At 32.6% G+C, this 23728-nt stretch overlaps 1 protein-coding gene across 1 annotated transcript; it reads right to left on the bottom strand.

Moving 5' to 3' along the window:
• Nucleotides 1-11720: 11720 nt before the first annotated feature.
• On the bottom strand, nucleotides 11721-13265 carry LOC127097127 (probable xyloglucan endotransglucosylase/hydrolase protein 8). Its single transcript, XM_051035637.1, has 4 exons — nucleotides 12811-13265; nucleotides 12642-12742; nucleotides 12355-12557; nucleotides 11721-12255 (listed from the first exon to the last, which is right to left on the bottom strand). The coding sequence occupies exons 1-4, from the start codon at nucleotides 13007-13009 to the stop codon at nucleotides 11853-11855; spliced, it is 906 nt and encodes a 301-aa protein (XP_050891594.1). The 5' UTR covers nucleotides 13010-13265; the 3' UTR covers nucleotides 11721-11852.
• Nucleotides 13266-23728: the final 10463 nt, after the last annotated feature.

Genomic DNA, 23728 nt, shown 5'->3' with positions numbered 1-23728 from the left:
ATCCAAAGGAATGGTTAGAAAGCGAACAAAAACCTAAAAGTTTTAACAAAAACTAGTAAAAGAAACAGAGATTTGGGTAAGAGGGTTGGTTATGCAATGGGAAGGTGTTAGGCACCCAAAACATCCTAGGTACTCCTAGAGAGCCCTTTTCACACTTGTGAAGGTTGCTGTCTTGTGAAAAATTTGTTTGTGCAAACATGATTGAAGAGATGAGAAGAGAATGTACAAGTTATTTACATTTTGTGTTTGAATGGATAAACCCATTGCCTACGTATCATCTTATAAAAAGATTAGGATCAAAACCTTGTAGTTCGGGGTAAAAATCTCAAAACAAGTTGGTGAATTGATTGGTCCAAAAGCCTTAAGATCTTTTGTTATCAAGGGGAGAAAACTCAACCAAACCACAAATCCACCATGTGAGGATAGCTTCAACATGCTAGTGAGGGGTTAACCCTATAATAAGCATGGAAGACTCATTGTCCATCACTAAGGATATATGTGAGTATTACATCTACCACAAGGATAACTCAAACCTAATAGCTAAAGGTTATGGAAAGTAGGGGTGTTCGCGGTGCGGTTTGGGCGATTTTTGCGATAAAAATCACCCGAACCGCAAGAGAAAAAAGCATGCGGTTCGGTTTGGTTCGGTTGACTTTTAGAAATAAAACCAAACCAAACCAAACCAAATCAATGCGGTTTGAGTTGGTTCGGTTGGTTCGATTTTTTATAATATTTTTATTGATCAATATATACTCCTATAAATAACGACATAACTTTGTGTTTAGTCATTCATATATTACTAAATAACATCAAAATTCATCATATTCAGACAAAAACGTTTCATTCAATATACAAAAAACCAGATTAGACAAAAATGGAATAAAAGACAAATATAAATAGTAGCATAAAATAATATCAAAGACATTATAATAAAACAATAAAAAAAACATATGAGATGAGAGATTAGAGAAGATGAAAAAAAGAACATAAGAGATGTGAGATTGAGAAGAAAAGTGCAATAAAAACGTAATTGGAAGAGAAAATAGTAACATAAAAGATAAAAAAGAAAGAACATAATAGAGGACTTATTAAAGTAGAATAGGCGAGACCTACATGGAAAAGAAGATAAGAAGAATGTGTGATACTACTATGAGAGATTTAAGAAGGTTGAAATTGAAAACCTAAGTGTGATTAAGAGAAAATCGTTTATAATTGTAAGGTTAAGGCATACTAGGTTTGAGGTTTGGGTTGGATGTGGGATAAGTGAACTTTGGGTTGTAACATAATGCGGTTTGGTTTGGTTTAGTTCGGTTTGCAAAATACAAACCGCAAACCAAACCAAACCGTGCGGTTTCATTAAAAAATGATCCAAACGAATCCGAACCAAATGCGGTTTTTTGCAGTTTCAGTTTGGTTTGGTTTGGTTTGCGGTTTTCTATTGGGTTGGTTTGGTTTTGAACATCCCTAATGGAAAGTTTGATTAAGAAGTGGCCATTGGAACCACAAAAAGAAATTTGAATGGGTTATATTTACCAATTAGAAGTATATACAAAATGGTCAAAGTTGACTTAAAGATTCAATTCAAAATAAGTTTTATGAAAAGAAAGTTTGAAAATCAAAAGCATAAGGCTTAGGTTTCTAATGTTTGAAAACAATAGTTAAATGTTTGCACAAAAGGTTTTGGCTTGGGTTAGAGTGGAGAGAAGAAGAAGAATGGCTAAAGTCCTAAGGAAAATAAAAAGGTGAGGGATAAGAAGTGAAACCACACTAGGAGTCCCTCTCCTGAGATCATATTGATGATCCAAGTAGCTCCCATCCTTTGGAATAAGCAAGCACAAAGTATAAGCAATCAAACAAGTCTCATAAGAGATCCTCAATATATCTTGTTTCTTCCACTTAGATGAACATGGTAATGATCCTCCAATCAAGCTCAAAGAGAAACTCCTAGCACAAAAACACACACATCAAAAGTTCCATGAAGTAAAACAAGAATGGACAAGAGTGAGTTTAGAGATTGGGTCCTTCTAATCCATCTTCAACATTAAGGTCCATTTTACTCCAATTTTTCATAAGGAAGGTCCTAGAATCTAAGTTCAATTCTCCATTTCTTTGCATAGGGAAAGTCCTAGAAACTAAGTCCATTTCTTTGCATTTGGTCCACAACAATCAAAACAAAAACACAAGCACAATAATATATACACAATTATGTGCTCAAGTGAGCAAAAGGCAAATGACATTAACATAAACATGTGCTCAAATGAGCAAAGAGAAAATCAAATGGATAATATGTGCAAGAATAGTAAATTGCATAAAAGTAAAATGCATAAAGTAAATGTTAATTGTCAATAGTTAGTGTTAGTAGTTAGTGTGCCATAAGGCAAATTTAGCGCTATGTTAAGCAATCGTAATTGGACTTATGTAGAAGTCACAACTATCTGAGGCCGATCAATAATAATGTAGGCAACAAACACAAGTTAGGAGTCTTGATTAGTGAACCAAGTCCCAACAACTTGCCATGCCAAAAGGAAAAGAGAATTGATCTTGTATTGGTTTAAGCCTTATGCATGATTTAAAAGACAACCTATCCTTAATGCAAAGCCATTCACTTGATCAATTGATCAAGATGAATTAGATTTGAATCAAGGAAGGTTAAATCCCTCTAATCAATGCTAACTTATCAACCTTCAACTCATTGATCAAAAAGAAAAAGAAGAAGAAGAAGAAGAAGAAGAAAGAGATGAATAAGAGAAATGGAAATGACAAAATAAAATGCATTAAATGGAATAAAATGTATCAATCCTCATATGTTGACCAATAACATTGAAAGTCAAGGTCAAACAATCAAAACCAGAAGTGAGATGAAGATTGGAAGTCAAGAAAAGAATAAAATATTTTTGGCATTTTTTTTAATATTAAAAATAAACTTGAATTAAAATAAATGGAAAGGTCAAACTTCAAAATCACTTCAAATCAACCTTGAAAGGTCCAAGTGATTTATCCTAAGTTCAACAAGGTCAAACAAAGTTTGACAAAAAATTTCAGCATTTTTAAAAGTCAGAAACTATTTTTAATCAATTAAAAATGAATAAAAATAGCCTAGTTGAACTAAAATCTCAAATAAATCTCAAATCAATTCAAAAATTGATGAGAATATTTTTCATAGATCCATCATCATTCCAATAGGTTAGGAAAATATTTTTGTATTTTTTGAATATCAAAAACTATTTAAAATGAATTAAAAATAACCAGAAAAGAGAAAATTCACAAAAAATATCAAATGACAAAATAAAAAATATTAAAAATCGGAAATAGAAACTAGAAATTATTTGGGAAATAATGCAATTGGTCCCATAATTTTTGGATTAAAAATGAGAGAGATATTGATTTTTGAAATAAAAGGGAATAAACAAAATAAAAACAGAAATTGAAATAATGTGGAAAATCAGGGATCGTTGGATGCGTTTCATTAATTGACATGGCACATCAAATGGTATTGAGGCGCGCGCTCACCATTAGTCCAGGTCAATGCGTAACACACAACATTAAAAATAGTCATAACATTGGACAGTGGAGATTGCATCTGGAAAAAAGGATGAACGATCCAGATTGAATCTGGAGACCAGACGGTGGTCAGCGCCACCGTCTTCTCCAGCCAACCTCTGGCCACTTCAAAAAATTGCAGAAACGCAAATGGCCACCAAATGAGGCGATCTATATATCAATCGAAAGAGGAAGTGATGTACATCACTCCTATACCATGCACTTCCACTCTAAATCCCTATAAATGGAGAAATCAGAGCTGGAAGTATGATGGTGTTCATCAAGAACTTCATGTTTTTGCAAAATTGAAAGCACAAATCAAATGCCTCTATTGAGAGGACTTCAACCAACATTAGATCCAAGCAAAAAGGTCCATGGATGAAAAGAATCGAGGAAATTACCAGTTGGAGTGCAAGCTTGAGTTCTGGTGAATTGAGCACGATACCTTGCTTGCTTTATCAAAACAGAAGTTCAATGGATCAAGGTGAAGAGGTCTAGGAACTTTTAGATCTAAGAAAACAGTCGAGGAAACTGAATTCTAGATCTGAAATTTTTAGAGAAAAGAGAGAGTTCCTTTGGTGTGAGGGTGTGGATTCAATTCAACAGAGTTTCAGGCGCCTTCAGGTTGAAGAATTGAGAGGGCAAGGCATTGTATTTATAGATGGAGGGAGCTGCAAGCATCGTCAAACTCGTGTGCATGGGAGAAGAGGGCCTCCATGCATGGGCCTGTACAGGCGCATGGAGGGCCCAATTTTGATTGGAATTGCAAGATATACATCACCAAATATGAATTGGACGTGCAGATTGGATGTTAATGGGTCATGCATGGCAATTGGAATGATTTTCATAAAATGCACTATTTCATTGAAGCCTTCGAAAATGCCATGTCCAAAATCAAAATGCAAGCTTATGAGTAATGGTTGGAAAGCTTATTACATAAGGAACAAATGTCATGTTGATCAAAACTTCATTTGGGCCTTGGAAATTATTGAAATTTGAGCTTGAAGGGTGATGTGCAAAACATGTCAAGGCAAGGTTTCTAAAATTGACCAACTTTCAAGCCCTTCTGTTTTGATGATGAAAGCTCCAAATGAAAACCCCTCCAACATCAAAGTTGTAGATCTTTTTAAGACAATCAAAATGGACTTAAAGTTTGCATCATTTGGATTTTTGATGAAAGAGTTATGGGCACTTGAAGTTGGACTTTTTTGACTTTTAATGCATTTGACCCAAAAGGACCTATAATGTCTTGCATTATCACATGTATTTAATTTGAGATTTTGAACTTTTGTTAAACATAACATTTTAATTAGACATCTTAAGATTTCCAATGCATTTGATCCCACCTCAAAATCATAAAACATGAATGAGTTGTGTCCTTGGGAAGTTGACCCAAAATTAGGGTTTCAGTCAAAAGGACCTATAATGTATTGGAATGGCAGATGGTTTTCCAAGATTCAAATAAAATTTTGATGAACATGAAAGTTTTTCATATTGTCCTTAAGAACAGTTTTGATTTTGGAACCATCTCCATTTGACCAACACATCAAAAGTTAGGTCTCAGTGCATTTCACAATAGTCAGATGAATTGACTGATCAACTTTTCAAGTCCACAACTCATACCTTGATGAATTGATGATTGAGGATACTCAAATGAGTTCAAATATTCATGAAATGATGATTTAAAGGATTTCCCTTGATTGTATTTGACCATGGGTTGAGGTTGCTTCATGAGCAAGGCATTGTGGTGCACAGATGAATTAGGGTTTCTCTGGGGAACAAACTTCAAACCCTTTGACTTGCCTGGACCAAACATGATGAATTGAGATGCTAGGGAGGCATATTTGATGGATGAGAGCCTTGGGAACCATTACCATGCTTGATTTCACCTCTTCTTGACCATGTCTTTGTACCAAGGATCTCCTAGAGGCTTTTGACCTTGTGATTGCTCAAGCTACAACCAAAAGATGTTAGTGACATATTTTTGTGCTTTTGGTTAGTAAACAAAATGAGAAAAGCAATGATATACAATTCAAGCATGCTTGGGGATCTCAAACCACTCACAAGGAGGTCCCACCCAAAGGCAAAAGGAACCAAGATGCTAATGATCCTTGAGGCAATGTCAAATGCAATGTTATGATGCCATGAGGGATTTTAGGGACAAAATTGGGGTCTTACATAAAGACAAGTATGAAAGTGTGTGTGTCTGACCAAGGTCTTAAACTTTGATTATGCGGCAATGTCGATTGTGTCCGGAAAAACGAAAGAGAAAAGAAAAAAATGTATGGAAGATAGTGGATAAACTAGCTCTAGATACCATGTTGTAAGTGTGTTTCTGTGTGTTGAATATGAACACACGTATCATATATTTATATGCAAATATGGTTATACACAATGGAAAATAATCTAATTACACTTATGATTAATTGAATATTAATCATTACTAATTAATTACACTTATGATTTGCACTCTGAATTGGTTAGTTTCTAACCAAACACGTTTCTTTCTTTTCATGTCGAGAAGGAGACTTACATGAAACTCTTGTTACCTCAAAATTGTTAAATTTGTAATTCTCTGTGACGAAGTCAAAATAGTGTGTTTGTATTTTATGGGTGTCAAAAGGTGTTTTAGCGTGTGGCTAAATAGCATGTGTCAAACATATTCTATATTAATTGTATTTGATAGAAAGTCAAATACAGCTTGTCGAAGCATGCAGCCGAAGTATGTAGTTGCCGAAGGCGTCGACTGAGTCGAAATAGATTAACTTAGCTTAGTTTTAGTTGAGTTAGTTATTTTTGTGATTATTTGAAGTGCAAGTAATATCATATATAAACAGAGAGGAACTCTATTTCATTGGTATTCAATTTAGTCTTGTAATAACATTGTGTAGTTTCAGAAATCATAGTAGTGATTAACACACATTATAGCAAACACTTTGAGTACAACTTACACAATAATACATTCATCTTCTTCCTCCAAAATTTATATTTTCTCTCACTTTCAATTGTCTTGTTTTCTTCTTTCAATTCTTTGTGTGGTGTAGAATCATCTTGCAACCAAGGAATGGTTGTTTCACCTGAGTATAGGGTGAAGAACAAGAGGCGTGATCGATCAGAAAGATTGATTTGGTTAATTTCAAGATTGGAGTTTTACCAATATCTATTATCTAGAGAACTAGCTGTGTGATCTTTGGGACACATTGAATCATGATGAATAATCTGAACGGGCATTTTCCAACGAATCTTCCAATCTTGAATGATAAGAATTATGAAAATTGGTGTAATAAGATGAAGGTTATTTTTTGTTATCGAGATCTTTGGGATCTTATGAAGAATGGAATAACCCCAATTGGAGAGAATGCTACGGATGAACAAAAGGTTGCACACAAATATTTGAAGAAGAAGGATTATAAGGCTCTCTTTTTAATCCATCAATGTTTTGATCGAGACAACTTTGAGAAAGTTGGTGATGCATATTCAAAAAAGAAAGTATGGGACATCCTGGAAAAGTCATTTGGAGGCGCTGAGAAAGTGAAAGAGGTAAGGTTACAAGCTTACTAAAGAATGTATGGATTGCTTCAGATAGAAGACAATGAAAGTGTGACTGATTTCTTCACCGGAGTAATGAAACTGGTGAATCAAATCAAAATATATGGAGAAATATTGACATCAAAATTTGTAGTGTCAAAGATTTTGAGGTCATTGACTCCAAAGTTCGATCATGTGGTAGTAGCCATAGAAGAATCAAAAGATTTATCAAGTATGACAAAAGAAGAGCTTTAAGGTACGCTTGAATCTCATGAATAAAGAATTGCTGAAAGAACTACAAGCAAGTCGAAGACTGACGTGGCTCTATAGGCTCAGCCAACGAAGAAAGACAGAGGAAGATAGAATGATAACAATGACATATGAAGTTACAACAATTCTACTGGTAGAGGAAACCATCAAGAAGGTAGTTCATTAAATCGGAGACAAACTTCTAACAAAGGCAATCACATAAGTGGTGGTGCAGGTAGAGGAATAGGCGATGGAAGAATACCTGGTAAATTCATATTCAGTGCTACAATTGTCAAAAGTATGGCCATTATGCAAGTCAACATTTAGGAGGCAAGAAAGATCCAGAAAGTGATGCAAAGCTCACAGAAGATAAAGTGATGTTAATGATCACAACAAAAGAAGAAGAAAGATTCAAAGATCAATGGTATCTTGACTCAGCTTATTCGTTGCACATGATTGAAAGAAAAGATTGGTTTATCAACACCAGTCTCTCGTCAAAGAACAAGGTAACATTTTCAAATGACAATACCCTATTTGCTGAAGGTATTGATGATGTTCTTATCAAGAGAAAGGATGGTAAACGATCACTAATTTCCAATGTGTTATACATACCTGACAGGAAGAGTAACCTGCTAAGAGGAATTACAAAGTACCGGTCGAAGATAGAATGATGAGAGTGATCGACTCAAGCAACATGTTAATCTTGAAGGCTCTTACGTCTCAAAATAGAACCTTCACGATTGAACTTGATGTGTTGGAACACAAGTTCCTGTCGACTACAACTAGCAGAGATGAATGGTTATGACATTACAAACTTGGTCACTTGAATTTTAATGACACCAGTAATCTGAAAAGGAAGAACATGGTTTCTGGCCTATTAGAAATCCAGATTCCAGAAGAAGTATATGAATAATGTGTTCAAGTAAAGAAATATAAGAATAGATTTTTGCAAGGATGCAAGAAGCAATTCAAAATCCACTGTCGAGATAATCTACCCAGACATGTGTGGTCCTTTCCAGGTAGATTCACTTGGAGGTAACAAGTACTTTGTTACATTTATTGATGACTACAGCAGAAAGCTGTAGACCTAATTAATCAAGAAGAAAGGTGATTTGATTGATGTTTTCACCAAGTTCAAAGAAATGGTGGAAAGACAGAGTGGTCATAAGATTAAGGTTCTGAGGACAAATGGAGGTGGAGGATACCTATCAAAATATTTCAACACACTATGTACAAACGAGGGAATTATGCATGAGGTAGTGCCACCATACACTCTTAAACAAAATGGTATTGTAGAAAGAATGAGCATAACCATTATGAATATGATGAGAAGTATGTTAAAAGACAAGCATCTCCCGAAAGAGCTATGGGGTGAGGTTATGTCGACTCAACATACATATTAAATAGATGTCTGACAAAGAGGCTTAAAGGTATCACACTAGAAGAGTGTTGATCTGGTGTCAAACCTATTTTAAGCCACTTGAAGGTGTTTGGATCCATAACATATAGACATGTACCAGATCAGTTGAGAAGAAGCTGGATTACAAGTCGAGTCAGATGATCCTAGTGGGATATCATTCGAATGGTGCATACAAATTGTTTGACCCAGTCAACAAATAAGTCATGATCAGCAGGGATGTGATCATAGATGAGATTAAGGAGTGGGATTGGACTAAGAACATCAAGAAGGATTCAGTGAGAATCATGTGTGATTAACCGGCTAGTGAAGTTGTTAGAGAAGTTCGACAAGTAGATGTCGAATATCAAGCTAGTACAAGCAGACCTCAGAGAACTAGAAACATGCGTGTAAGGCTGCAGGAATGTGTAATCACATCAGATGACGTGGTTTATGATGAAGGCGAGTTAGTACACTATGCCTTTTATGCAGATACTGAGTCAGTCGATGCAACTGAAGCATTGAAATACTCAAGGTGGATGAAAGCCATGGTAGATGAGATAAAATCCATAGAAGACAATGATACCTGCACATTAGTCGAATTTCCAAAAGGTAAAGTAACTCGACACAAGGCAAGACTTGTAGCAAAGGGGTTTATTCAAAAAGAAGGAATCAACTATGATGAAGTCTTTGCACCCGTAGCTAGAATCAAAATAATCATGTTGGTTGTTGGTCTATTCAATATGTATAACTCGTCGATATGTTAGATAGACGTGAAATGTGCATTCCTGAATGCTCCTCTAGACGAAGAGGTGTATGTAACACAACCAATTAGGTTTGTGAAACAGGACCAAGAAAGGAAAGTATACAGACTGCATAAAGTCTTGTATGAACGGAAACAAGTTCCAAGAGCTTGGAACAAGAAAATATACGGCTTTCTAAGAGAGGAAGATTTTGATAAGTGCACGAAAGAGCGTGGTATGTATGTCAGGAGAAGCAGGAGTGAGTTGTTTATACTATGTCTTTATGTCGACGACCTGTTGATAACAGGAAATTGCAAGAAGGAGATCAAAGATTTCAAACATGAGTTAAGTAAGGAGTTTGAAATGTCAGACTTGGGAAATCACTCATACTTCCATGGTATTGAATTCTACAAGAGTAGAATGGGCTATGCACCAAAGAAGATTTTCAAGTGAAATACTCAAGAGATTTGACTTGCAAGATTGAATCCCAACTTCGACTCCAATTGAGCCCAAATTGCAATTAATAAAAGATTTGACTGAAGTTGATATCGAACCAACACAGTACAAAATACTCATTGGATCACTTAGAGACCTCTGTCACACAAGGCCAGATTTAGCCTATTGTCTAGGCATGGTCAGTAGATTCATGCAGAAGCCAAAGGTATCCTATCTTGTAGCCACCAAGAGGATATTAAGGTATCTCAAAAGAACACTCGACTATGGTATTTTGTTTTCTTGAGTCGATGAAGAATAAGAATGCAAACTTGTGGGCTACACTGACTCTAGCTGGTGTGGTGATGTTGAAGATAGAAAATCGACAACAGGATATGTGTTCATGTTAGGTGGTGCGCCAGTTGCATGTAGTTCGAGAAAGGAATTAGTGGTAGCTTTATCATCATGTGAGGGATAATACATAGAATCTTCGCTATGTGCATGCCTAGCAACATGAATGATGAATCAAGTCGAAAAAATTATAGGAAAGAATCATGGAGCGATGACTATGAAGATCGACAACATGTCGACTATCAACCTGACAAAGAATCAAATGGCACACGAAAGAAACAAATACATCAAAATGAGGTTCCATTATCTGAGAGGATAAGTAGTGAATGGAAAGTTGAGCCTAGAGCATTGCAGAAATGAGAATCATATTGGAGACATCATGATGAAAGTTATGCAGGTCGAATTGTTCAAGAGATTAAGAACAATTATGAATATAGATAGCTTAGACACAATGAATTAGGTGGTGTGTTAAATCTGTAATTCTTTGTGCCGAAGTCGAAATAGTGTGTTTGTATTCGTTCAGCGTCGAAAGGTGTTTCAGTGTGTGTCGAAATAGCATGTGTCAAACAGAGTCTGTATTAACTGTATTTGACAGAAAGACAAATACAACTTGTCGAAGCATACAGTCGAAGCATGTAGTTATCGAAGAAGTCGACAGAGTCGAAATATATTTACTTAACTTAGTTTTAGTTGAGTTAGTTATTTTTGTTATTACTTGGAGTGCAAGTAATCTCATCTATAAATTGAGAGGACCTCTATTTCATTGATATTCAATTCAATCTTGTAAGAGCATTGTGTAGTTTCAGATATCACAATTGTGATTAACACACATTGTAGCAAACACTTTGAGTGTAGCTTGTGCAATAATACATTCATCTCCTTCCTTCATAATTTCTTTTTTCTCTCATTTTTATTTATCTTGTTTTCTTCTTTCAATTCTCTGTGTAGTATAGAATCATCTTGCAACCAATAAATGGTTATTTCACCTGATTAGAGGGTGAAGAACAAGAAGCATGATCAATCAAAAATATTAATTCTTATTCATTAAAATTGATTCGGTTAACTTTAAGATTTGAGTTTTTCCTCATGACAACAATGAATGCAAATATCATGCTCCCGTCAGTTTTGAGTGATTGTCTTTGAGTGTCTGACTCTGAAAATTTTCATTGGGTTTTGTGGATGATGAAAGACTATGGAGTTGTTGAGTCATGGACTAAATTCATCATCATTCCGTATGACAATCTCATCCAGAATCGACCTTGTTTGGTTGAGCCCTTGTTCATTTCACAAAAAGGTGTTCTAATGGTATCAATCGGTTCCGAGCTTATCCTATACAACTCAAATACTGGTGTTGCCTTGATAACTATGAAGAGACTTGGTATCTAGCCACATCTTCACTGTGACAGTTTGATATCACTGCAATGTTTGTTTCAGATTAAAATCTACAGACATTTTCTTTTTCTGCTATTTAATACTAGAACTTGGAAAAAATTATGGGATCTTCTTCTTATTCTACATAGTCAAATTTGAGGACTAGTATGTTTTCGTCTTTTTAACATTACGGAAAAGAATAAAAGAACAATGATATTTTCCCCTTGATACATTACATTACATTACTCCCATGGACTCAATGAACACTCTTCAGGCAAAGTCGGAAAACGTTCCGAATCGTTGCAATAATCATAAATCACAAGGTTTCTTTGAACCCAAGCATAGTCCATTTTCTGATCATCTGATAGATGCCATGAATCATATTGATCCCACCAATTTTTTGTTGTGGTTGCAACACATTTAGGATATGGATCTTCCCATTGACAAGCATCAACACTGAAGTCTTTGTAGGATGACACAAATGGTGCTAATTTCCAGTTTGTTTTTTCAAGTCCACCTCTCGTCGCCCATTCGTCCGCGTTCCATACGCTCGAAAACAAGTACATTGGTTTCTCATTCGGGAAAAAATTGTTTGGTTTTTCGTTGTTCTTGAATACTCTTATCGGAACTCTATCCACAAAAAACCTGTTGTCAAAATTTTCAAAATATCAAATTTTCAATCCACCTTAGCTACGAAAAAATTCTTGAAAATTAAGATCAGAGCAATAAAATTGATGAACTTACACTAGCTGGTGATTATTCCACAGGATTGAATATGTGTGATAATCCTCAGTTGGATCAAACCATAACATATGTCTCATCTCGCGATTACCGGTTCCGTTCTTGTACACATTTGTCTGAATCAAATATGGTTGTCCTGTTCTGTTTCCCAAAAACTCAAAATCAATTTCATCTCTTGTTGGCCCTGCACCATTTTCTGAACACATCTGCAACAACAATTACCCAACAAATTGAGTTCACAGAAACACAAAAAAGGACTTAAAAAAAAGCACTTTTAGTATCGTACATACATAATAAGCTGTGACAACACCAGCAGAATCACCTCCTACCAATTTCAGCTTCATACTAAACCACCCAAACCTATATCTTTGTTTGGTTTGAAATCCACAACCTGTTAAAACCAAACCACAACATAAAGTACATGCAACAAAATGTCCATAATGAAATTTGATTTGATACCTGTGTTATTGTCTAAGGAGAGATTCCAGATCTGTCCATCATCAGAGGTAGTGAAATGATCTTCAGACCACATAATGCTGAAATTATCTTCAAAAGATCCCTTAGTCGTAGCTGCTTCAGCTGAATCATAATAAGCAGAAGCTATGATAGCTGCAATGAAAAGAACAAGGGAAAATGAAGAACATGTTCTTGCATCCATTTTATGTTTCTCAGCTTTGGATCTCTGAACTCGAAGCTTGGAAGTTTATTAAATAATAGTAGCTTTTGAAAATGGTTTCTGAATATACAGTTGTAACATCATATGCTATTGTTTCACTTTGTTTAACTTATTTGCATGTGACTAATGTACCAATTTGCCCTTTCACATCATATATTACCACATATAACAAGACATAGAGATCGATATGTCTGTTTCGATATCAACACTAACACATGACACTTTTTTTTAGAAGTGTTGAAATCACACAGTATCCTACCATAAAAGATTGTTTAGTTACAAGAAATAAAAGGGTATATTGGTAAATGCTGAATGACAATAATGCAAATTAAATAAAAAAAAAGTGAGACATGGTAATATAGAAAACAAATGTGGGAGTGGGACCATAGCCAGGCTGCATTTTGCAAATTGCAATGGTTGACATGACTAGAATCTAAGAATCAAAAATAGAGACGGTGTTGAGGTTCGGTGATTAATGAGTGTTTTATTTAAAATATTCTAAAATACATATTTTTTTTAAAAAAAAAGACTATAATATCTTATTTTTAGGTCCCATAAAAGGACTTTGCCAAATCAAATGGCAAGGCCGAACTTCTGTTTGTTTAACTATTTTCTTTGGATTTTAATTTCCTTTTAAATTTATATTTATATAATTTTTAAATCTTTTTAATAGAAAACTTAGCACTAAAATTGTTATTTTTTAGTTTCTTGATCGATGAAGGTTTCAATTAGAATTTTACAAATAGTTCGGGTCGGTCCAATCTGCTTTAATAACTTCGATAAAAGAGCCAAAATATTTAAGAATTTCTTTTAATATATTTTATCTTTTTCTTAGACACTTCCAATATATATACATTTTTTTGTTTTTTCTTAATTTCATAAATAAATTTGTTTCAAAAATATATCTCCCTCCGAAATATTTTGAAAAATATATTTTTAGAAACAACAATGTTAACTTCGCACTCACATTTGCAACACTATTTTAAATATATTAATTCTTTTAGTATTTATGATTTAATATGAAATAATAGTTATACAACTATATTCTTAAATAGAAATATTTATATATCTTTTTGTATTTATTTTTTTATAATAAAGAAGGTTTATTATATTAATATGATATACCATATCAATTTTAATTGCATAACAGTATTTAATTATTGTGAAATTAAATTATCCAAAACTATATTTATTTATATATTTTGAACCACTAAACCTAATATATAGTCAAGGTTAGACTAACATATTTCGAAATTTTGAGGAAAAACTAAAAATTAAATTTTTATATAAATAATATTTTATTTCATTAATATTTTTTAATTAATAATAAAATTAATCCATCAAAATCGTACCATTAAAAATACTAACAAGACTAATGCAAGTGCAGACAGAAAATTAACATTGTTGCTTTCGGAAATATATTTATGTAAATTTTCTGTAGATGCGTCTGTAATAAATTTATTCATAAATTAAAATGTGATTTAAAAACGAATGAATTGTGTGTTAAGTGCATTCGGAGACGCATCTTCAGAATTTGAGAACATATTTAAAAATTCGTATAATGCAGTAGAAAGATATAAAGTGTGTTAAGAAATGTTGAATATATAAAGGGATTGAAATAGGTCGGCCCGATTACTTCATGGCCAATAAAAATTGAGTCTGATCCAAATTCTAATGGATCTACTAGTCCAATGGACAAGATAAACCAACCAATCATTTATTTCAATATTATAATTTTAAATGAGTTTAATTGAAATACACCGACACTGTAAAAGGATTTTACACGGTCAGTTAATCATGGACGTTGGATATTAAAAGAAATTTGACTTTTATTTTAAAAATCTATAAAGTAATACAAACGGATAATGATGATGAATCGACAGTGTAAATTTTTTTACACTAACAATGCATAGTAATTAATCCCATTTTAAATTTATAAAAAAATATAACATAAAAGTTACCTATCATAAGTAGAGGGTAAACATAAATTTAATTAAATGATATTTAAAATATTCATAAATATTCATATATAATACCATAAAGATATTTATGTAAGAGTAGAGAAGACTAAATATTATTTACAATACTTATCAAACTTTTTCTTCATCTCACAACCATTTCTTTAATCAGAAATCATATTTTTTCTTTATATTTTAATAAATATAAATGTATTTGAAATATTATAGTAATAAATATTTTTTTATAAAAGTATAAAAACTATTATTATTATTTTTAAAATTAATATGATTATTAACCAATGTTTTATATTTTATTAATCAACTTTATTTTATTATAAAAAAATATTTTGAACATCTGAATGTTTATTAACCACTTTCATCACTATATTAATCAACTTTTTATATTTTATTAACCAATTTTATTTTACACTAAAAATTATTTTAAATAATTGAGTGTTAATTAACCAGTTTCATCATCCCTTCATTAATCAATTTTTTATATCTTATTAACCAACTTTGTTTCCCTATTTAAAATTACTGCTCACGAATACTATTCACAAAATACTGTTCATAAAACTGTTCATAAAATATATATTTTTATTAAAAAAATACTGTTCACCGTATAAATACGGTAAACAGTGTATATGATATAAGTATTGGTGTATAAAGTGGACGTAGGAATTTGCTGTTCTTTAATCACATATCTTAAAAATATATTTACATCCTTTTTAACCTTTATATTTCACTTGAAACACTATGCAATTATATCTTAGGTCAATCTTTTTTCTCTAAAATTAACTAAAATTATTTTATAAATTTATTTTAATTTAAATACACTTTTAACCCTCTTAATTTAATTTTTAAAATTATTTTAATCTCCCTTAAAAAAATAGTCCTCTATTTGACATTTTTTGGATTTTTTTTTATCCCGTTAAATTTGTCTAGTTGGCACTTTAACTTAAAACATTTTTTGGATTTCTTTTATTCCCCTTAAATTTGTCTAATTGGGACTTTAAATTATAAATTGAATAATATTTGTTAATTAATTCAATATACCATGTGTCATAAATAAATGGTTAATTTTAGAAATAACTATTTTTGGAGCTGGTGGGATTCAAACCCACTCTATCATGCAAAATGGAAAACTGCCTCTCCATCTGTGCCATTCAACATCTTGTTCAAAAAAACGTATGACACATAATCCATTACAGAAATGTAGATGACAAACCACGCAAGAAGGTATCTATTACAAAATCAATTTACCTGCTAATTTGGGAAATTATGCTAAAATCATGGCAATTATTGCTCAACATTTTGATGAAGGAAGAAAGGAATGAAAGGGGGGTAATGATACCATGTTCCAATCCAAAGTGGTAAGAACCAAAACAAAATTACCATTTCTTGAACCACTCTTCTTTCAAATAAATAACTAATTTTCAATTGAAACTTTGATAGCTCTGACACATTACATTCTTCTACCTTTGCAGCCAGAGAAGATGCAGTTGATAGCAACCTTATTGATAGGATCAAAATTTAAACAATTATGTAAATATTATTTAACACCCATATATAATACACGTCTAGAAAATATATTATAGCTAGATGTAGTGTTGATACTAAAATACATAAGCGTCTAGTGGTAACATTGTACATATTACATGCCCAAAATGAAACACAACTATGATACAATATATACAAGGATGTCTAAAATAAAACTAGGAACTAGATCATTATAGAATGATCTCAAAAGATATATCTATGCAGCGGAAAAAGCCATCCAAAATATCAAGCAAGCAAGGACGTCAAGATATCTTTTCCTTACTCTTCATCTGCTCAGAACTTCCTGAAAATAATCAACAAACATGGGGTGAGATAATAATCCTAGTGGATTCCCTATCTTATGGGTCCACTAAGTTCTACAAGGTTCTAAACAAAACCTAACTGAAGTACAAAGGGGGAAAAGAAAAGACTCGAGTACCCAAAACTCGCAATGTGTGGAAACATGCCTCTTGAGTTTATTAACTCAAACAATCACTAATTGGAAACCATACCAAAGTATCTTTCCCCGGCCAACCCTACGTATAAGATTATCGACACGAGTCACAGATCATTGTATCATACTTCGACTAACGCATGGACTTCAGATTCCAAGTGATAACATCCACTCCAAGAATCATCACTCCCTATGGGACTCCAAACCCATTTCGAGCCTTTACCCGTATGGGACTCACCCCACTTTTGGATCCACCGCATTTGGGACTCTAACCCATGTCAAATGAAGTATCGGTGTGTTCATCCCAATTCTTACTTTATGTAAGTATTGGTGCATTCATCCCAATTCTTACTCTATGTCAGTCACAATAAAGTGTTTGTTTCCGATTACGTGACTAGATAAAATACAACATGATTGTATTCGACAACCACAAGGTGATTGCATTCACCCTAATAACATACCACCTCTACATGTTCAATACAATGCACATTGATTCGTTAATCAAGTGAATACTTATCCGTGATACACATTGAGGTACCGTTGTGTCCAAGCATCATATATACTTGTTTCCATAACCTAGATTATCTTTCTAATCTATTAATCAAGTTATTCTTCTAAGGTTTCCTAACTCATCATCCTAGACTTTTAAACATGTTATCCATACATACACAAACCTCGCAATAATATAATATGATAGTTTATTATTAAATCATTTGCATAAAACCATGATTTTGCTTCACCATCTAATAGATCATTTAAATAGCTTTCCAACGCATTCGACCGTGCGTCAAACAGAATTACGAAATTCAAGTTACGTCACAAACAGTGCAGAGGGAAAAAAACACAAACTAGTCAACCGCGTTAAGCGCCAAGAATCCGTCCTGAGCGCCATCAGTGCTGGAAAATTTCCCAGAAAGTGAATGATGGCGCGCTAAGCGCCCCCAGGATGGGCTAAGCGCTGAAACACGTTCCAGAACTGATAAAACTTAATTTTTTTTCCAACTTTCATCCAATCTAAGCCATGTATAATCACTTCCTAACATGCCCAAACATCACATACCATGAATTACATCATTCTTACACCCTAAGCATCAACAATTCATGAAGCACTCAAAATATACATGAAGAACCATAAGAACATCATGAAGTTATCAACATAAACATAGAGGACATGGTAGAATCATTGTTCATGGAAATTTTCATGATCAAGAGAGATCACTTATCATATTATCATGGATTTCTATAACTATCATATGATTCAACAAACTCTAACTCCTAAATATCACAATTTTTTAACTATAATCCACCTTGTTAATGAGATGAAGAAGTTGTTGAGAAATAATGAGATGAAATGATGATGAAGATCTAAACTTTTAAGTTCCTCCAAACTTCTTCTTTTTTCCTTCCTTTCACAAGCTTTCCCTCTTTTCTATTATGTTTCCTCTCTATTTCTATTTTATTATACTTAGCAAATGAATGATACCACCACAAGAAAATTGGAAGATTACGACAGATATTTTAGCAGGTTACAACGGTTAAAACTTCCGTAATTTACAATCTAAGACGGTTGCGGTACCATCACAGAAACGTGTGTCCCCAGGCTCTTTAGTGACGGTTTCCAAAACCTCCACACGAACCGTCTTTCTATCTCACGACGGGTTGGAACTGACTTAAATTTGAAATGACGACGGTTAAATACTGTCGTGAATATCCTTTTGATTTTTGTTTTCATTGTACATTGCGACGGTTTAAAACTATCGTGAAAGTGATATCCTAACGGTTCAAACCGTCGTAATTTGATTTATAAATTTTAAATATAACTTATTTGATAACAGTTTAAAGCGCTACTAATTATTTAATTTTTACATTTAACAACCGTTTAAACTATTAATTTTTATCTATTGTATTATTCTTTTTATTATCTACTAAAATATTTTTAAATATAGTATTATTCTTTTTAATATTATTTTTTTCTTTAGATTATTTCTCCTATAATTATTTTATTTATAGCATTATTTTTTTATTTTATTTTCTATCACTTTTTAACGTAGTAAAATTAATTCCAATAAAAAATATTTAATATTAAATAAGCATCATAATATCAAAAAAAAAATGTGAGTTCCATAATCATGTAAAATGCGAGTTCCATATTCATCTCATGTAGTATAAAAAATCAAAAATATATCAAATCCTAATTTTATAATAATAAGTATCATTATGCCAAAAGTACATAAGAAAGTTCATAATCTAGAAAGTATATCATTATGCAATTCGGTAGCTAGACTGAGATGAACGTCTACCATGTGTGAGTGATTTCAATCTAAAAAAGTATTAAAATAATACTCATAAGCTTTAAATTTAAATGCATCAAAATAATATACCAGAGTTCCACTAGAATTTTGCATTTGCATTAAGAGTCTAATTTCCTCTTTCCTAGCATTGTCCATTTTCTTTAAGAATGTGATTGCCTCCATTAACTCATTAATTTTTGAATTCTTTTCTTTAAGTGCATTAATTTTTTCTTGCATTTTCTTTATTTTTTTATTTTTTACAGAAGAAGATGTCGATCTTGTAGATCTATTAATCTGAGATGGCGTAACTTCAAATCTCATACTACGAACATATCCATGTTTCTCTTTTCAAAATACTTTCTGAAATATCTCATTTTCAGACCGGAAATCCTTAACTGCAGCTTGTAATTTTTCGTGCACATAAAAAATAGAAAATTGAGCAAGCAACATTACTCATTCCCAAAAAAGATAAGGAGCGTGTTTTTCTTTTAGTAACTAAAGAAACGGTATAAAATGAGGTAATACTACGAGAGTTCAACCAAAACAGACACCACAAGAAAAAAGAATATATCCACAAAAACTAAAATTATCTCATCTCTAATCAAACAATCCACATGATCTATAAATCATTTAAGAAAGAGGCCAGGACTAGCTTTACATCTTCTACCAATAAAGATGTATGCAGTTTAGATTACACACTAGTCTTGGTGTAATTTATTCAAGTGTGGTAGACCTTGTGTTTCTCTGCGTAGATTTTCAAAACATTATTAAAGTGCAATAGATTTTCAAAACATTATTAAAGTACTATAAAATAGTTTAAATATTCTAATTCATATTTAAATATACAAAACATTATTTCAATTCTATTTCAGTTATTCTTGCTGATTGAAAGACCTACATTATACATTATTTTAAAGACCTACATTATTTCAATTCCAATTCTCCTTGTGGATTTCCTTACTGCTATTAATTTCTATTGCTATTATTTATAAGATTAATTACTATACACTGTTAGTGTAAAATGTTTTACACGATCGATTCATCACCATCACCCGTTTGCATTATTTTATAGATTTTTAAAATAAAAGTTAAATTTATTTCAACATCCAACAACTATGATTAACTAATAGTGTAAAATCCTTTTACACTGTCAGTGTATTTCAATTAAATCCACTATTTATTATCACATTAGATATAAGCGAGTATATCAATTTCAATAATTCAATTATCATAAAGTTAGACTAGTTTGAAAAGCTTGATAGAATCAGGGGAAAACCTTCTCATCTATATTATCCGCATATGATGAATGGAATATATACTAGTTTAATAATGTACTTTCTTTATGTTTAAACATGATGGATGTACTTTCTTTAGTTTAAATATGGTTAATATCATAATTTATGATTCTGAATGTTAGTTTGGTGTAAAGAACTATAATTTAGTAGAACATAACATAATTGTTTAAGCATGAGATAAAGTAGTTACGAGGCTAATTAATTAATTCAAATAATCATAATTCTCAACTTAATTTAACTAATTTTCAGATAGGTTCTCCCCACCTCTAAGAGATGCCAAAATGTTTGGTTTTTCTCAAACGTTAAGGAGACTAATAAATATATCAAAAGAATTAACTTGTATTTATATATTGTTGTATGCATCTTCATTGACAAAAGACCCGTCATATTTTTTATGAGAAACTGCGTACATTTCTCCTCTGTTATATGTTCGTCCATCTCTCGATTCCTACAAATAAGAATAAATATTAATTATTTATACTATCAGGCATACAATAAACTTTATATAGATTTAGATATACCAACTCATGTTTCTTCCTTGCAAGGGACTTAGATCCGAGTGTATGCGGAGTCTTCAATTTTGCTCTATTTTGGGTATTTTTGGGGCTATTTTCTACATTGGTAACAAATAAAAACACACGTTATAGATAGGGATAACATACAAACCAGAGAAATCTAACAAATAAAAACACTAATATTACATGTGTTTTTTCTTTCCGCCTATATAGAATAAAAATAGCCCAATCTTTTTCTAGAATGCCTCTGCATTTTGGATAATTTTGAAGATTTTCCTCCAAAGTGAGATTCAATCTATAAAATTTGAGAAATAATTGATGTCGTCCATCCTTCCATTTCTTTGCAGCAGAAGCAAGTATGAATTCTTTATCACGTCCATCATCTACAAGAAAGTGGTTCTAATCATAAAAATAAAAATTAGTTGACAAAGCAAATAATAATCACCATGAAATTAATTAAAAAAATATGTAATTGTTTATTAATGATACCTTTATCTTTGAATCATAAAGCTTTGTCTTTGTATCCGTTAGAATATCCTTCCAACTCTCGAACATTATGGAAAAGTCTTTAAACATTCTAATAATTATACCTAAATACCCTGTTAACAAACCAGAAGCTGGTCCTATTGCACAATGATCCTTATCGAATTCAAGTATTATCCATGTCCCACCAGAATCTGATTTTGCAACCAAGTCTTTCACACATAAATGTGTGTTTGAAACATAACCCTCCTCATCTATCACATAAAAAAGTAAACAATTTAATGGCATAACTCAACTATGTAAAAAACTTAAATTATTTACAGATACTTTAACCTTAAATTACTTACTAATGACATTTACATCCCAATACACATATTTAGCCACTTTAATAACATCTTCAACCCCATCTTCTACCACAACATCTTCAGGCTCATCTCCTACCACAACATCTTCAGCCTAATCTCCTACTACATCGTCTTCGGTCCCATCTCCTACCACAACATCTCCATCCTTATCTTCTACAACAACATCTTTTGTAGTTTGGATTGGCGGAGGGGTTATTGTAGTTTCGATTGGTGGAGGGGTTACTGTAGTTTGGATTGGCAGATGAGTTATTGTAGTTTTGGTTGGCGGAGGGGTTATTGATGATTTGCGAGTTGTTGTTGAACATATGCGCTTCTTGTTTACTTCAAGCTCTCCAGGTTGTACAAACCTCGGGCGACCCTTCATAGACTAAATAAATTGCATCAGTGAGTCAACAATCAATACAATTAATTTGTGTAGAGTAGTATTGAGAATTTATTACTAATCGGTGATGGTTTGGAAGAAGACGAAGAGGATTTGTGAAGGGATTGAGAGAGTTTAGGAAGATTGAGAGCCTCTAGCTTTTTCTTATTCTCTACAATTCTTTTGAGGAGAATTTCCTCATATGATGAAGTCATTGTCTCAAACCAGGCTTCAACTACAAGTATATGTATTAAGAAGTCAATAAATTAACATAAACACAATAAATTAAAAGACAAATTATGCAATAAAAAACATAGAGTAACAATGTCATCTCATATATTAATTATGGATAAGAAACAAAAAATATATAGTAACAATGTCATCTCAAACATTAATTAGGGATAAACAACAAAAAACATAAGTCTCACACAAGGTCATTTGCCGTTGAAGTTCCAAGATCATCATTAAAAAAAAAATAGTTCCAACTTTTGCGATGGGTATGGCTCAATGGGTGTCATAATTTCATCATTTCCACCCATGTCATACAAGTCTCTTGGCTTCAAATGAATAAGTATGCTCCATCCTTGTTCACTCTCATCATCCATATAAAAAACCATATGAGCTTCTGACGCCTGAATGTATGGCTCTGACGCCTGAATGTATGGCTCATTATCTTCATGTTCCCCAGAATGTAGTAGTCTTACCAAGTTTATAGAGGTAAAATCCAACTTACCTATCTTAATGTCTCTTGGGTTTGTGGTATTAGCCCATTCACATTTAAACATGGGCATTGTGAAGCCATCATAGGAAAGCACAATAATATCTATCAATCTTCCATAGTAAGAGACCTCTCCAAATCTTATTTGGGTATCACTATTGCTTGAATAACTTCGTGTCCCAAACATGCCAAAAACTCCACTTTTTTGAGTTTTTAAAAGATTGTCTCATTCCAACGTTCGAAACTTGAACCCATTAACATTGAATGCGGTAAATCTTTTAACTTTATCAAAAGGGCCATAAGCAAGACTAATGAGAACATCTTTATCTAGTCCATGAATGTTGTCAAGATTGTTGCAAATCTATACACGATACAACATCCAATTAGTCTTGTTATTATTAAAAACCAATTCAATACAAACATCTATTTTTGTACAAAAACTCACACGATTGCGGAACCAATGAACAAACTCTCTATAAACCTTCTTGTTTATCTCATTAACACTTCTTTGACTGTGCTTCATTTGATTCTGAGTAATACTTCGGAACTTCCTATTTGGTTATTCGATATTAGATGTAAAAAAATCTTAATAATGTAGATGAAACTACTTAAATGGAATAAAACTACTTACTTGAGATAGTCGTCAACTATTGGATAATTTGTTAAAACGTGCCTATGAGGCTGCAACTTTTCAATTGGTGTTAGGGTGTAATAAAAAGATC

This window comes from Lathyrus oleraceus, chromosome 6 (assembly GCF_024323335.1).
Source record: "Lathyrus oleraceus cultivar Zhongwan6 chromosome 6, CAAS_Psat_ZW6_1.0, whole genome shotgun sequence".
NCBI lineage: Eukaryota > Viridiplantae > Streptophyta > Magnoliopsida > Fabales > Fabaceae > Lathyrus > Lathyrus oleraceus.
This window is presented reverse-complemented; position numbering and strand designations above follow the sequence as displayed.